Below are 13229 nucleotides of genomic sequence, written 5' to 3' on the forward strand. Positions count from 1 at the left end.
TAAGATCCCACATATCCCTAGCCAGTTGCACAGGTTGCACACAATGTGGTTTGTAATCCTGATAGTTCTAGTTTGCCAGGATCTAGAGAGCAGCAGATCCTTCCTGGCTTCTTCCTCAGACCTGCTGCCCGAGTCCTGGCTGAGTGCCTGCCTCCCTTGCACCCCTGGCCCTGGTCTCTCCTTGCCCACAGGCAGGCTTCAACTTCTCTGCCCTGATGCTCTCCCAGGTCCATCTGCAAACAGATACCTGCTGACCCCCGGGTACATGCTGATATGGTGGTGTGCAAGATGAACAGGCATGCCCCTCATCCGCTTTTGAGCCCCCTGGTCCTCTCGGGCCATGATATACCCCTGCACTTGGCCACCCTTCACCTTGTTCTCAGGCTTAGACATCTTCTCTAAGGCGCACTGCATGCAGGTAGGGCCTAGGTGCCTCCAGGCATTCACCCTGCTTTCCATGGTGGGCTAGGCCAGACTAGGCGAAGACATCGTTAAGGCCATCGAGAAGCTTGCTTAGGATTTGATTTACCTTGTAGAGGGTTCTTTACCCCTTCAGACCCTTGGCCTGATGGAGAGACAGGACTCACCGAGTCATAAGTGTTCATAGCAAGGAGGTTGAGGCAAGTGGAAGTGATCAGATTAAGCCCTGGTTGTTGGGATGTGTGTGGAGGTTTGCGGCCGGAGCGGGGGAGGGGGCGGGGGAGTAGAGCAGAAGGGGGCCTTCATGGTGAGGGACGGTCCTGAAAGGGCCTGTGTGCCCTGTGCTCAGAGGCCACACCCTTACTCCCTCCCTCCTGGCCAGGCTGGGAATCCAGACTCAGGGAAGTAGGCTCTCAGATGCCAGCTGCTTCTTCCCACTGCCCTGCCCAGCGAGTTCTGCCCTGTTCCAGCCTGCAGTCTGGGAGGCTGAAAGGATACCTCTCTTCACTGGGCCCCCCGTGCTGCCCAAGAGAGAGGCCTGAGACTCTGGGCACAGGACACCTCATTCCCCCACCTGATTCCCCTGCTTTTACCCCTCTCTGGCTTTGGACCAGACCCCACTTCAGCCCCTTCCCTCTGGAATATTTGTGACAGACATTGCAGGCTTCCCCTGGGTTTGTAGGGGCTCCACAGCTCTCCACATTTCCCCCAGCGTACCTCTGTTCCCTCACTCCCCACATTCTCTCTCTGGGAGGATCCAAGGCAGGGCGAACCATCCCCATTTCACAGAAGAAAAAATTCAGACTCTCTGAGCTGGCCACCACCCAGGCCATGAAGGCCCAGCCCAGGCTACTTCAAGCCCACTTGGATAACCCTTCACCCAAACAGCCAAGAAACTGAGGGATGTGGTCCAGGGGCACCCCAGGAGCCCCCCACCTCCAGGTTCACTCTGGTTTCTCAGCCAGGGTTGCAGGCGTGTGCGTGCACGCATGTGTGCTGAGTACGGGGGGGAGCCCCAAGGATGCTCCCTGAGCCCTTCGCTCCCTCACGGTGGATTCAGAGGCTTGCTGTGCCCTGGTCCACAGCAGCAATCATGTGGGAAATCTCAGTTTCTATTTATACATGGAGATGTTAGGAAAGACGGTGAGCCCAGGAGCATGTGTGCTGGCATCAGAATCGATTGGGGACTGGTAATTAATTTGTTTAGACCTTAATTAATTCTCCAGTTCTTTCTTATTTGTGGACTGTCACGCTTAATTGTGTTCAGGAGCTCGAGCTCGGAGCAGGCCCTCCATTAATTGATGGTTGCTGTGAGGTGGGAGTTAATGGTTTGGGGAGCTGGGCAAACAGCGTAATTAAAGGTCAGTAGAGGAGGCATTGGAAAAACAACCCCGCCCCCAGGTCCTCCCGCCAGTCTCCACGAGCAGAGTCCATTCCAGGGCACACAGGCCCCACAAACAGCCTTCTCGTGAGGCCATGGGCTGGGAGCTAGCAGGAGTGGCCAGTGGGGGGCATGCAAGGTCACGGATGCCGTGATGGGGGCACTGGTGAGGGGACCGGGCACACCTCGTCAGGAATGCTTGGGCAGGGCCTTTAGCCAGGGGCCGAGAGGTGGGGATCTCCAGGTGGCACCTGGCAAGCGAATCTCTGTACCAGGCTCTGCGTACGTGTGTGCAGGAGTCAGGGTGGGAAGCCCTGAAGGTCACCCCACCCCCATCTGCCTGACTGAATCCGTACCCAGCAGGGGACAAGACCCCCCATGTGGGCTTTGAGCTCCCTCACAGGAGGCCGGAGCCTCAGCCCCAGCCAGCCGACTCCTTCACGGGGTAATAACCATCCCGTACGGGCCAAAATGCCAGCCTCATCATCCCTTTGCCGGGAAACGCCTTCCTGCGCTGTCTACAGCAGTCCCCTACATTAAATGTCACAGCTGATTTCATCACCAGGAAAAAAATCTCTGTGTTCACCAGGGAGTCCGTTCTTCAGGATGTCTGGGCAGTGCCTGGGAGAAGGTCTTCTGTTCACACGTCTGCCCGCACCCCACCTCCTTGCTCCGCTTCACCCCCAGGTCACATGGGTCTTGGTGTCCTTGATTTCCCCTTTACTGTTCCTCCCTTGGTGTTCAAGCCTCCCTGCTTGCCTCGTCGGGAGGGTGGCCACGGCAGTGTGCCCGAGCCCCGAGGGTTGGTCCTGACCTCCTCAGTGCCTCATTCCCTGAGGTGCACCTGTGTCAGATGTGTCCTGGGCCTCATGACGTGTGTCCCTTCCATCCAGGCCAGTGATAATGTGGTGTCCCAGCCCTTCGGCTCCTCTGGTCCTTTCCTTGTCCTGGTCCCTGCCCATACTCCTTTGGAGCTGTGGTGAATCTTTGACCTCCTGTCTGCCTCTCTCACTGGCCCCAGGCCTTTGCACACGGCCCTATTTGCTTGGACTCTCCACTCTTCCTATTACCTCAGCCCCCATCTTCTGCCTTCTCTTGGCTGCCAGGCCTTCACCTCTTGGCTCAGAGACCACCTCCACCAAGAAGCCCTCCCTGGTAGGCCCAATCATGGCTAGACCACAGCACCCTGTGTGTGTCTATGTGTGACCTGGAATTGCCTGGGTTTTTTTTTTCTGAGTCTGCCTCCTCTATCAGACTGTGAGCTCCCCAAGATGGGGACTGGATCTCATTTATCCCCAACCCCCAGGCTCTCTCTGCTTGGCACACAGTGTTCAATGTGGGTTTGTTCAGTGAATGCTTTGACAGAAAGTCTTTGAATTTGGGCACCCATAGTGGAGGCCCACCAGGATGACATAGGCGACCACATTCTGTGGCTGCTTGGAGATTTATTCTGTGTTTTTTTTTTTTTTTTTTTTTTTCATTTTTAAGATTGTTTTTTGAATGCTCTTTTTTATTATACAAGTTTTCACTAACTATCATCCACTCGTTTAGTTGTCAGGCCTAGATGACCAATGGGCCACCTCTCCAGGTCATCCGGGGCACATTCTCCAACTTTTCTGGGTTGGATCTGGAAGGATGAGTGGGCTGGGCTGGGTACCATAAGCATGAGCAGCCCTAGAAATGACATGGGCCCCCAGAGTGTATCAGGTCTCTGGAGGACGTGAGTAGTGAGGCCACATTAGCCTGAGGGGAGTCTCCAGGGGTGTGTCCTAGGGCTCTCTCTTCAGTCTTGTCCCCTTCAGTTATGGCTGCCTTGGTCATATATAACTGTGGGTTGCATTCAAGGAACAGGCATAGCAACTTGGCAGTGCTTGTGAATTCATGGGCAAGAGGTGCAGGATCTGAGATCACTCAAGGTTTGATGTAAGGCTTGCAGCTGCGCAGATGTCGGCTTGCCTGGCACCTGACCTGGCCCAAGTACTTAGGATAAAGATCCGAGGATTTTGTGGGCCATGTGCTCAGAATATGTCTGCGATGTGGTGTATGGCCCTGATGAGGGCCATTCAGACTTGAGCCGCATGACTAGAAACAGAGAGCCCAAAATAAAGGAGTCTGTTTAGTTCTGGACTCCACACACCTCAAGAGATGCTCAACGCATAAGTGGGAGCCCAACAAGAGTAGCAGATCTTCTGAAAAACTGACAGCCTGTTATTGCAATGAGCTGCCTGACCCCTCAGTTAGAGAAGGGTCCAAAGGGCAGCGAGGTCCAAAAAGCTGTGAGGGGCACTCATGTGTGATCAGGTCACCTGTTTGAGGATTCGTTCAGGACCTGGCATACAGTAGGAGCTCAGTGAATGCTTATTGAATGAATGGCTTTCCAGCTCAGAGATTTTATAACTTCTGAAATCCAGATAGCAGAGGAATCCAGAGGCAGAGAAGGTGAGAAACACAAGGCAGGTGAGGGGGGTTATGAATGCAGGAGGAGGAGGGACTGGCTGGGGCGGGCCTGGCTTGTTGAGAGGAAAGGAAAGGGCAGAAGGCCACTGGGGCCTTGGATGCTAGCTTAGAGTTAGAGCTTTATCTTATGGTTAATGGGGAACCAAACCCTGAAGAATTTCAAGCTAGGAAGCAGCTGTGATAAAAGGGAGTTTTCCAGAAGATGAATGTGTTAGCAGGAATCTTTTATCAAGAGATCCTGAACTTCAGAGTCAGCCTACGCCTAAATTTACAGGCTGATTTTTCAATCCTGAAATTCCCAGTCCTGAGTTTGTGACACTTTAGTATGGGTTGTGAAACTCTCCCCAAATTCTCAAGCTATTTAAAAGAAAGCTGCGTCTTATAGCACTGCTTTTCAGGTGGAATATTGGGGAATATCATGAAATCAAGCAAATATTAGGGTGTCCATCTCTATTTGATAATCATCCCTCCTCTAAAGGCAGGGGTGGGGTTGTGTTCTCGTGTGATTCGCGTGAATGTGTGTGTGTGTGTTTCAGGTGGTGATGTACATACATGCCCACTGTAAATACATAAACCGTATCTGGTAAATCACCTGGCTAGTGATTGCCTCTGGGGAGGGTCAAGAGGAAGCTAAGGGTCAAGGGTTGGAAGGAGACTGGTTTTGTTATTTACCCTTCTGTGCGATTTGAATTGTTCACTGTGGGCACATATGACCCACAAAATAGAAAAGAGAGGGACAGAGGAAGTAGTGTGGGGAGAGCTCTGTGCAGTGTCAGTCCGGACCCAAATGGGAGCTCAAGTCTCCTGGCTACCACTGGAATTTTCTTTTTTTAAATAAAAATGTTTCTAATACTTTCCTGATAATACATGATTGTTTCATAAAGCTAAACAATCCTACTTCTCTCTATAGAGTACGTTTGTGTATATCCCTCCAAATTCGAGTAAACATCTAAAAATGCAGGAATCTCTATTTATTCTATCTATATATAATAAAAATATGCATATATAAATATATATTTAATACCAATGAGATCATACCATGTCTATTGTTCTGCGAACTGCATTTTAACCTCAATAAATGTTAGACACCTTTACGGGGCAGTCATAAAATTTCAACTTATCCTTTTTAACAGCCATAGTCACACTGCACTAAACAACCTTGTACACACGTATGTCCTTGTGCCCATGAGTGGGAGCCTCTCCAGGGCAGAGGTTTTCAAAATCTTTTTTTTAATGTTTTTTTATTTTATTTCTGAGAGAGAGAGAGAGAGACAGCATGAGCAGGGGAGGGTCAGAGAGAGAGGGAGACACAGAATCCGAAACAGGCTCCAGGCTCTGAGCTGGCTGTCAACACAGAGCCCGACGCAGGGCTCACACCCACGAACCGCGAGATCATGACCTGAGCAAAGTCGGACGCTTAACGGACTGAGCCACCCAGGCGCCCCAGGGCAGAGGTTTTCAAACAGCCACCTGGCGAGGTGGGGGGGGGGGCTTTTAAAAATGCAGAGATCTGGACCCTACCTCAGATTTGGTTTCAGTTGCGCAGCCAGTGTTGAGAGTCACCAATCTAGAAATAGAATGGCCACGTCAGAGGGCGTGCACAGACCTAGCTCTGCCAAGTATTGCCAAATGAGCACACTGGCTTTTTACTCCACCTGCAAGGTTTAAATTTTGGTTTCCCTACATCCTCTTCAACATTTGGTGTTATCGATCTCGAAAATTTTTTGTCCGTCTGAAATGGTTCTTTTCTCATTTTAATTTGCATTTTTCCAATTCCCAGGGTGGGTGAGAATTTTTTTCTTAACTTTATTGGGCAGTTAGGTTTTCAAATAGAACAGAGAGGAAAAAAAAGGAGATTCCCTATTTCATACCACACACAAAAATAAATTCCGGATAGATTAAAGACCTAAATGTGAAAAGTAAAATGTTAAAGCTTCTAGAAGAAAATATGGATGAACACAGGGAGGGGTAGAGTTTCTCAATGACACAAAAAGTATATACCAGAGGGGAAAGGATTGCTTATATGAGTACATGTTACAGTGTATGCCAGAAGACTCCATCTAAAAGGTGAGAAAACGAGCCACATGCCATTTGTAAACCATTTAACCAATGAGGATTAGTCTCCAAAACATCCAAAGAACTCAGGCCAGATTGATTTTTCTTTAAATTAAAAAATCTATCTTTGACTATTAATAAGATTGAGTTCGTGTTCATTGAATTTTGACTATTTCGTTTATGAATCCCTACTCGAATATTTTTGGGGTGATTTTGATGACTATCTTTCTCTTAATAAGAAGCTTTTTATACATTTTATGAATGGTTTTGCCCAAAAGTACTAGACCCAAACTGGCTGAATTAACAAATGAATGTATTACTGGGGCACCTGGGTGGCTCAGTCAGTCAAGCATCTGACTCTTGGTTTCAGCTTTCGTTATGATCTCACAGTTTTGTGAGTTCGAGCCCCTTATGGGGCTCTGCACTGACAGTGTGGAGCCTGCTTGGGATTCTCTGTCTCCCTCTCTCTCTCTGCCCCTCCCCCACTCGTGCTCTCTCTGTCTCAAAATCAATAAACTTAAAAAAATTTTTTTAATGAAAAAAAAAATGTATTACAAAGAATGTTTCACAAAGGGCAAGTGCCGAGTGAGGCATCTGTGGCCCTTCCTTCCACCTCTGTGCTCTGTCAGGGGCTTCATTGGAAGGCTCTCCCCTTTCATGTCCTAAAATGGTAGCAGCAACTCCAAACACCGCATTCAGACCCACCACTGCCCAGAGAACAGGAGGCTCTGCCTGCCGCCCCTTCTTGGATGAGAGGAGACATCCCCCAGAAGTCCCCTGCAGACATCTGTCATTGGCTAGGGTTGGCCACATATCCCTTCCTCAATCAATCATTGGCAAGGGAAGGATTATTACGATTAGTTAAGACTGTTCCTCTGGGGGCAGAATGGTTGTTGGGAGTCAGTCACCATGACCTTCTATTGATGAGTAGTAGCAGTTCTTTGTCACATAGAATACATTTTCTCAGTTTTCCATTTCTTGTAATATGATTCATAGATATTGACTGCCACATTTCTCCATGCTCAGATGCAGTTATAAGGGGCATGCATATAATAGCCTTTCCGAAGAGGAGAGAACTGTATTTCCTGTTTGTGTGAAGGAATAAACAGGCCTTCACTACACATTCAGCCCGAGTCACTTTTTTCACTATCACAGAGTTTGAGTCTGAGCCTTCCTCATTTTTTCCACTTCTCTTTTGGACATCGGTTGTTAAACACAACATCATGGCCACCACTGCTTTTTGTAACCCTGCTTATAATCTTGACCCTTTTGGCCACTTTTAAAACTGACAGTATGATTTGAAAGCATGTAAAAGAATTTGGGACTTCTTCATCTGCATTTCCTAGTTGGTTATACTTGTGGTTTCATTTTTTTTCTTTACTTGAAGGAAATACTATTCCTGAACTTCCTGAGCTTCTTTAGGAAGATCCTCACATACAGATACCTAAGTGTGGGAACTGTGAGTAGGTCACAGCAATCCCTGCTGGCTGTCAAATTTTTATGATCTGCTTTAGGAAGTTTGGCGATTTCTTTTCACTTTTTTAGACAAGTAAAGCATGATTCTATTCTCATTGTAAAAATTCAAATGGTATTTAGAAAAACAGGGTAAAAAAAAAAGTGGAAGTCTTTCAACAACCCCTAATTCCTAAATTTAGGTCCCTTCCCAAGGGAATCACTGTGTGAGGCATGCAACCTTCTAAAACATTACCTGTGGGTTTATGGGCACACAGTATGTGTGTCCCAATTATGGGGTTTTCCATATAGTAAATCATCCTGTACACACTCGGTAGCATTTTTTCATATAAGTTTGTTTTGGAGATCTTCCCGTGTGAGTTCCCTAATGGTGGACATTTAGGTTGTTTCTAATTATTTGCTCTTACAAACAGTGCTATAATTAACATCCTTGTAAATGTCTCTTTGTGCATATGGGCAAGCATTTCTTTAGGGTAGCTATCTATGGTTTGGCAATTTCTGCTGCCTTTAATTGCATTGCCTGGTATCTGGCAGACGATCTTCTGCATGTACAATAACTTTTCATGTCCGTGCTCCATTATAGTGTAAGTTCTAAAAAGATGTTTTAGGCAACAATTAGGAATCTAAGTTTAAGTTCAAATTCTGTGCAGACTGCTATGGGTAGCTGAGGTGACACTTGAACGAACCTCCCCACGTGGCAAAGTTCACACACACACAGGCAGTTGCGGTGGGGAGCAGGTAAGGGTTCCTTTCCCCCATGCCGACGTCCGTCGCGAGGCCCACTGGGATTTTTAAAACATGAAAATACGGGAAAACGCATCTTAGAACCAAGGAGTTAAGATATTTTGTTTTCCCCACATGAATAGCCAAATAGCCCATTGCTTCACCTTCATGTTTGAATGGCCCTTTCCTGTGAGTTGAGAGAACTGCATTACTGCAAACTCATTTCCCCTGCAGGTGGGTGTGTTTCTGGACTATTAACCCCGTTGATCTATGTGTCTGTTTCTGTGCTAGAGCAGAGGGCACACCCCCCGTAGTCTTCGTTTGGAGAACTTTGCACATTTGCCTTTCTGTCTACGGCTCTTTCTTCTTCCCCATGCTGTCCCTTTTACACAGGGTGCTTCATTAGCTGTTCACAATCTGCATGATTTTGCATCACGATGGGTCTGATGTGAGAACATCTGCAGCAGTCAAGAGCATATTTTCCTCAGGACTTGACACTGAGCTTGCCATCAGCATGAAGCGATCTCTCCCCCCCCCCCTCCTCTCTCTCTCTAATCCCATGACATCTCTTAGCATAGCTTCTCCAACATCAGTTATGCCTGAGTCTTGAATGGTGTCAATCCGAGTTGAAAATGTGCCAGCTTTCTTAACATTATCACTAACAGACTGCTTAATTAACCTGCTGATACTGTCAATAATAGATCTTGCTGGTGTGCTAGAAAGGAGACCCATGGCCTATGGTTTGGTCTCTCTTTCTCTCTCTCTCTTTTTCATTTGCTTAGGCTCTCAGTGCTCATGACTTGGGAGCTGGACTTGCCAAGAGTGGGATGGGAGGAACTAGGGAGGTTTGAAAGGAACACGGCAGAAACGGAAGTTCTGGACGAGATCATGGAAATGAAATCACTGAAACGGTCTGGTGCTCTCATTGCTCAAAGATGAGGATGGCTAATAACCTGAGCATACAGCAGGTGTTCAATAAATGGACCACCAGTGTACAGTCAACTGAAGATATTACAGGGCATGCGCCAGTTGAGTAGGCAGGGTGGGCGTTCTGAGGGAGGAGCCTGGGGGTGCCGTCATTTTAGGGTGGCTTTCAGGGTTTTCCCTTTTTTCCATCCAGGAAGCTTCGATAAGAAGAGGGCTTCATCGTGCCCAAACTGTCTTGGCTGTCTGAGGGGAGGGACACTGGGTTTTCACTTCTTTTCCTGCCTTACATTTCATGCCAAGTGGTTTTGTGTTTGAACCAAAGTCCTGCTCTGTCTGCTGTGGCTTCATTTTACATTTGGAAATTGCAGAGAGCAAGCAGATGCCACCACGAGCCTGGAGCTGGTTGACCACCACCTCCAAATACTCATGTCTTTGTCTCTTATGCCTGTGCATGCACACACGTGCACCCACACAGAGCACGGGGCTGGAGAGGTCTCAGGAGTCCCTGGCTTCCCCGAACCTGGTGGGGGCATGGGTGCAGAAGCTGACATTCTGTGTGAGCTCAGCTGGTGCCCAGAGATCCCATAGGGATGCTAAATGCAGCACCTCTTCTTATATCCGGGGAAGGCTGGTAAGGGCGGCTGCTTCCGGGTCGCAGAGTGAGCTGGCGTCTCCTGACTTCAGGCAGATGCTCCTTGCCTGGACCGCACTCCTTGGGCCATGGCTTTCCTGCAGTGGCGGTGGTGGTGTAGTGGTGGTGTGGCAGTGATGTGAGGGGCTCTCAGAGGGCAGAGATCGATGCCTTTCAGGGCAGAAAACCCCAATATCCTCTTCCGTGGTTTTGTGGGTCCCCTGGGAGCTGGGGAGCCTGGTAGCCCCAGAGGTGTGAGGGATGCAGAGTGTTCCTGCCGCCACTAGAGGGCATGTCACTAACACACAGGCCAGGTGTCTGCTTCCCAAGGCCACTCTGTGGACCCTTCTGGGACCTGAACCCTGGGAGTGTCCAAGGCTGTCAGGAGCTCACCTCTGGAGGTGAGGAGGGGGAGATTCAGAGCAGAGACTGTAACTCAAGCCCAGCTGGCCCCAAACCTAGGCTCCCAACTTCTCCTTTACCTCAGACTCACCTTCCTACTACTGTCAATCTCTGCATGTGTGTAAGGCAAAGGTTTCTTAACATCAGCACTGCTGACATCGTTGCCCAGATAATTCTTTGCTGTGGGGGCTGTGCATTGTAGGGTGTTTAGCAGTACCTCTGGTCTCCACCCACTAGATGACAGTGGCAACCCCCAGCCCCAGGTCATGATCATCAGAAATGTCTCCAAACGTTGCCGGAGGCCCACAAGATCGCCCCCGGCGTGCAGGTGGTGAGCGTGCCTGCTGTGAGGCCAGGAGGGACCCGGTGCAGAAGAGGTCTGCCCGTGGTTCCCACTGCGCCTGAGAGTCGTGTGGAAACACGAGAGCTACTCAAGGATGGCATATGTGCTGTAAATACATGTTAAAACTGTATTTGGTCTCCTGCTTTTCTTCTCCAAAGACTGCAGAGCCTCTCGGTCTTCCCCTCTGTTTATTCCACCTCCCCACTTTATTGAAGCAGGAGACTGAGACTCAGAGACCCGCAGGGCCTCAAGCCACCCCTCACCTGCAGAACCCCGTCCCCCAGCTGCGAGCACCCTCACCGCCGGCTCCCCAGCCTTGGCTCGGGCACCAGGAGCATCTGTGGTCCTCCTCCCACTGCACCTGCCCACTAGGCCCCGCAGCCCCGCGGCTCCCCAAACCCTAGTGCCCCCCCACTGGAGGGAGTGGGGAAGCAGCAGGTGTTGATGCTAATCAGCGTTCACAGCCCAGAACTGCAGTCGCTCCCAGGCTCACACACTCCCCAAAATTAAACACTCATTATACAAAATTAATTGACATTAATTAGCAAAAATTAAAACTTTAAACACAGCAAGGCGCTTTTGGGGGAGGAGTGAAGCAGGCGGCCTCCACATTTGTCACCCCCCACTCCCCACCCGCCCACCACCCTCAAGTCCCCCCAGTTTTATCCTGGAACGGGGTTGGAGGAGGTCAGGCAAGGTCAGCACACTCACCCATCCTGCCCCAGGCCCAGGCCCAGCTCCGCAAGTTCCGGGTGAGGGGAGCAGAGGGGCACACCTGGGGCTGGTCACCGGCTGATGGGTGGCCCACAAATTCTGGCATCCAGTGTCTAACGAAGGAGCCAGGAACCCTTCCTTCAGCCCAGGTCTGTCATGATCTCCTAGCCAAGGGAGGGAACCCAGCCATGTGCAGTGAGAATATAGAAGGTCGGCCTTTAGCTCCCCCTGACCCCATCCCCGGCCCCCTAGCCCCAAACCTGCCCATCTTCTGCGTACCCAAAGGGTTAGCTCCATCCCACTTTGCTGTGTGACCTCAGATAAGTCACCCCCCTCCCCTGAGCCTCACTGTTCCATCCATATGATGAGGGGGCGGCGCTGGGTGAGCACTGAGGTTCCTGCCTGCTCTGACACCTGCAGTCAGAAAGCAAATCTCTGGGAACCCGATTCACTCTGAGGAGCAAAGGGCTGGATATGGGGGGCTGCCATTTTGAGACAATGCCCAGAAAGGCAGCCCGATGGTGGAACATCAGGTACTGGCGAGGCATCTTCAAGCCAGGGAGCCCTCCCAGAGGGGGCATTCACGTCGCCTGCCTGCCAGGCCCACCCCTGAGGAAAGGAAAGCTGCTCCCTTGAGAGCTGGTTGCTCTCTAGCTCCCCCCCTTCCTCTTCTCATGCTGGTTATTTTCCGCCTTTGCTCACCAGGTCGTCAAGGGCTCCCAGATCCCTCAGCAGGCTGGTGGGCAGATGGGCAGCAGAATCGAACCTTCACCCACCGAACACAGACTCGGCACTTAGGACTGTTGCTGCTTGGGATGGGGAGGCTTGGGTGCAGCCCGGTGGCTTTACTCCACCAGGCAGAATATCATCTTCCCTCTTACTCCTGTCCCCCTGCCTCCCGCCCCTCCCCCCCCCCGCTCCCCTCTCTCTCTCCAGCCAGTGCCAACATCTGCAACGTGGTCCTGATGCGGTACGGGGAGCTGGAGGAAGGGATCGATGTCCTGGATGGTGATGGCAACCTCGTGGGCTCCTCCAAGATTGCAGCCAGACATGTGGGTCATCCGGGGGCTCAGGGGACAGTGGGGAGGCCAGCGACAGGGAGAGGGTTTCGTTGCTCAGGGGCTTCTTGTACACAGCACCTCTGCTTTCTCTTTTTGATCTGCCCTCCTTGTCCCACCGTGCCTCCCCTCTGCATGAGCCCTGGGCCTCCAGGTCTGGCCCCAGCCACACCTGTCCCTGCACGGTCCTTCCTTCTCTCCATCTGCCCTCTCGTTGCCACTTTAAGACAGCCCCACAGGACCTGGCTTCTCTGACCTGTTAATTGGAAAGGGCAGAGGAGACCCCCCCTCCCCCACAGAGCTTTCTCTCCCCCACCCTGGGACCTAGGGCCCTGCTCTCTGGGCTTTCAGAGCCTCCCAGGCAAGAAGAGGAAGTATGGGAGCAGGTAGTTCGTGGTTCTGTGCTAATGGCCGCTTCTACAGGTGGCACCTCACCGGGGACTGAGTGTGGCCAAGGTGGGGCTTTGAGGAAAGAATATCTTGCTACAAGAAGGCCCTCTTTCACCTCTCATTTCACCAGCCTCACCCACACCAGCACCTGGAATTTTTTAGAAAATTCCAGTCTGCTTGTGTATCTCCCCATGCTTTCTCAGCCTTCATCCTAGTGGTGATTAGTGGCTGGTGTTGCTCTGGCCTCTGAGTGCT

General features: G+C 50.6%; 1 protein-coding gene across 3 annotated transcripts in view; it reads left to right on the plus strand.

Moving 5' to 3' along the window:
- SFXN5 (sideroflexin 5) overlaps positions 1–13229 on the plus strand; it is a 118663-nt gene that overhangs the window by 78749 nt on the left and 26685 nt on the right. For 2 of the 3 annotated variants that reach the window (XM_039256896.1, XM_039256897.1), the window contains one exon: positions 12463–12578. The exons of the other annotated variant lie outside the window; for it this stretch is intronic. In XM_039256896.1, coding sequence (XP_039112827.1) covers positions 12463–12578 — 116 coding nt within the window. The remainder of the gene's footprint in view (positions 1–12462; positions 12579–13229) is intronic. 3 annotated transcript variants of the gene reach the window in all.

Source organism: Hyaena hyaena, unplaced genomic scaffold (genome assembly GCF_003009895.1).
Source record: "Hyaena hyaena isolate Hyena2069 unplaced genomic scaffold, ASM300989v1 scaffold_591, whole genome shotgun sequence".
In the NCBI taxonomy this organism is placed as follows: domain Eukaryota; kingdom Metazoa; phylum Chordata; class Mammalia; order Carnivora; family Hyaenidae; genus Hyaena; species Hyaena hyaena.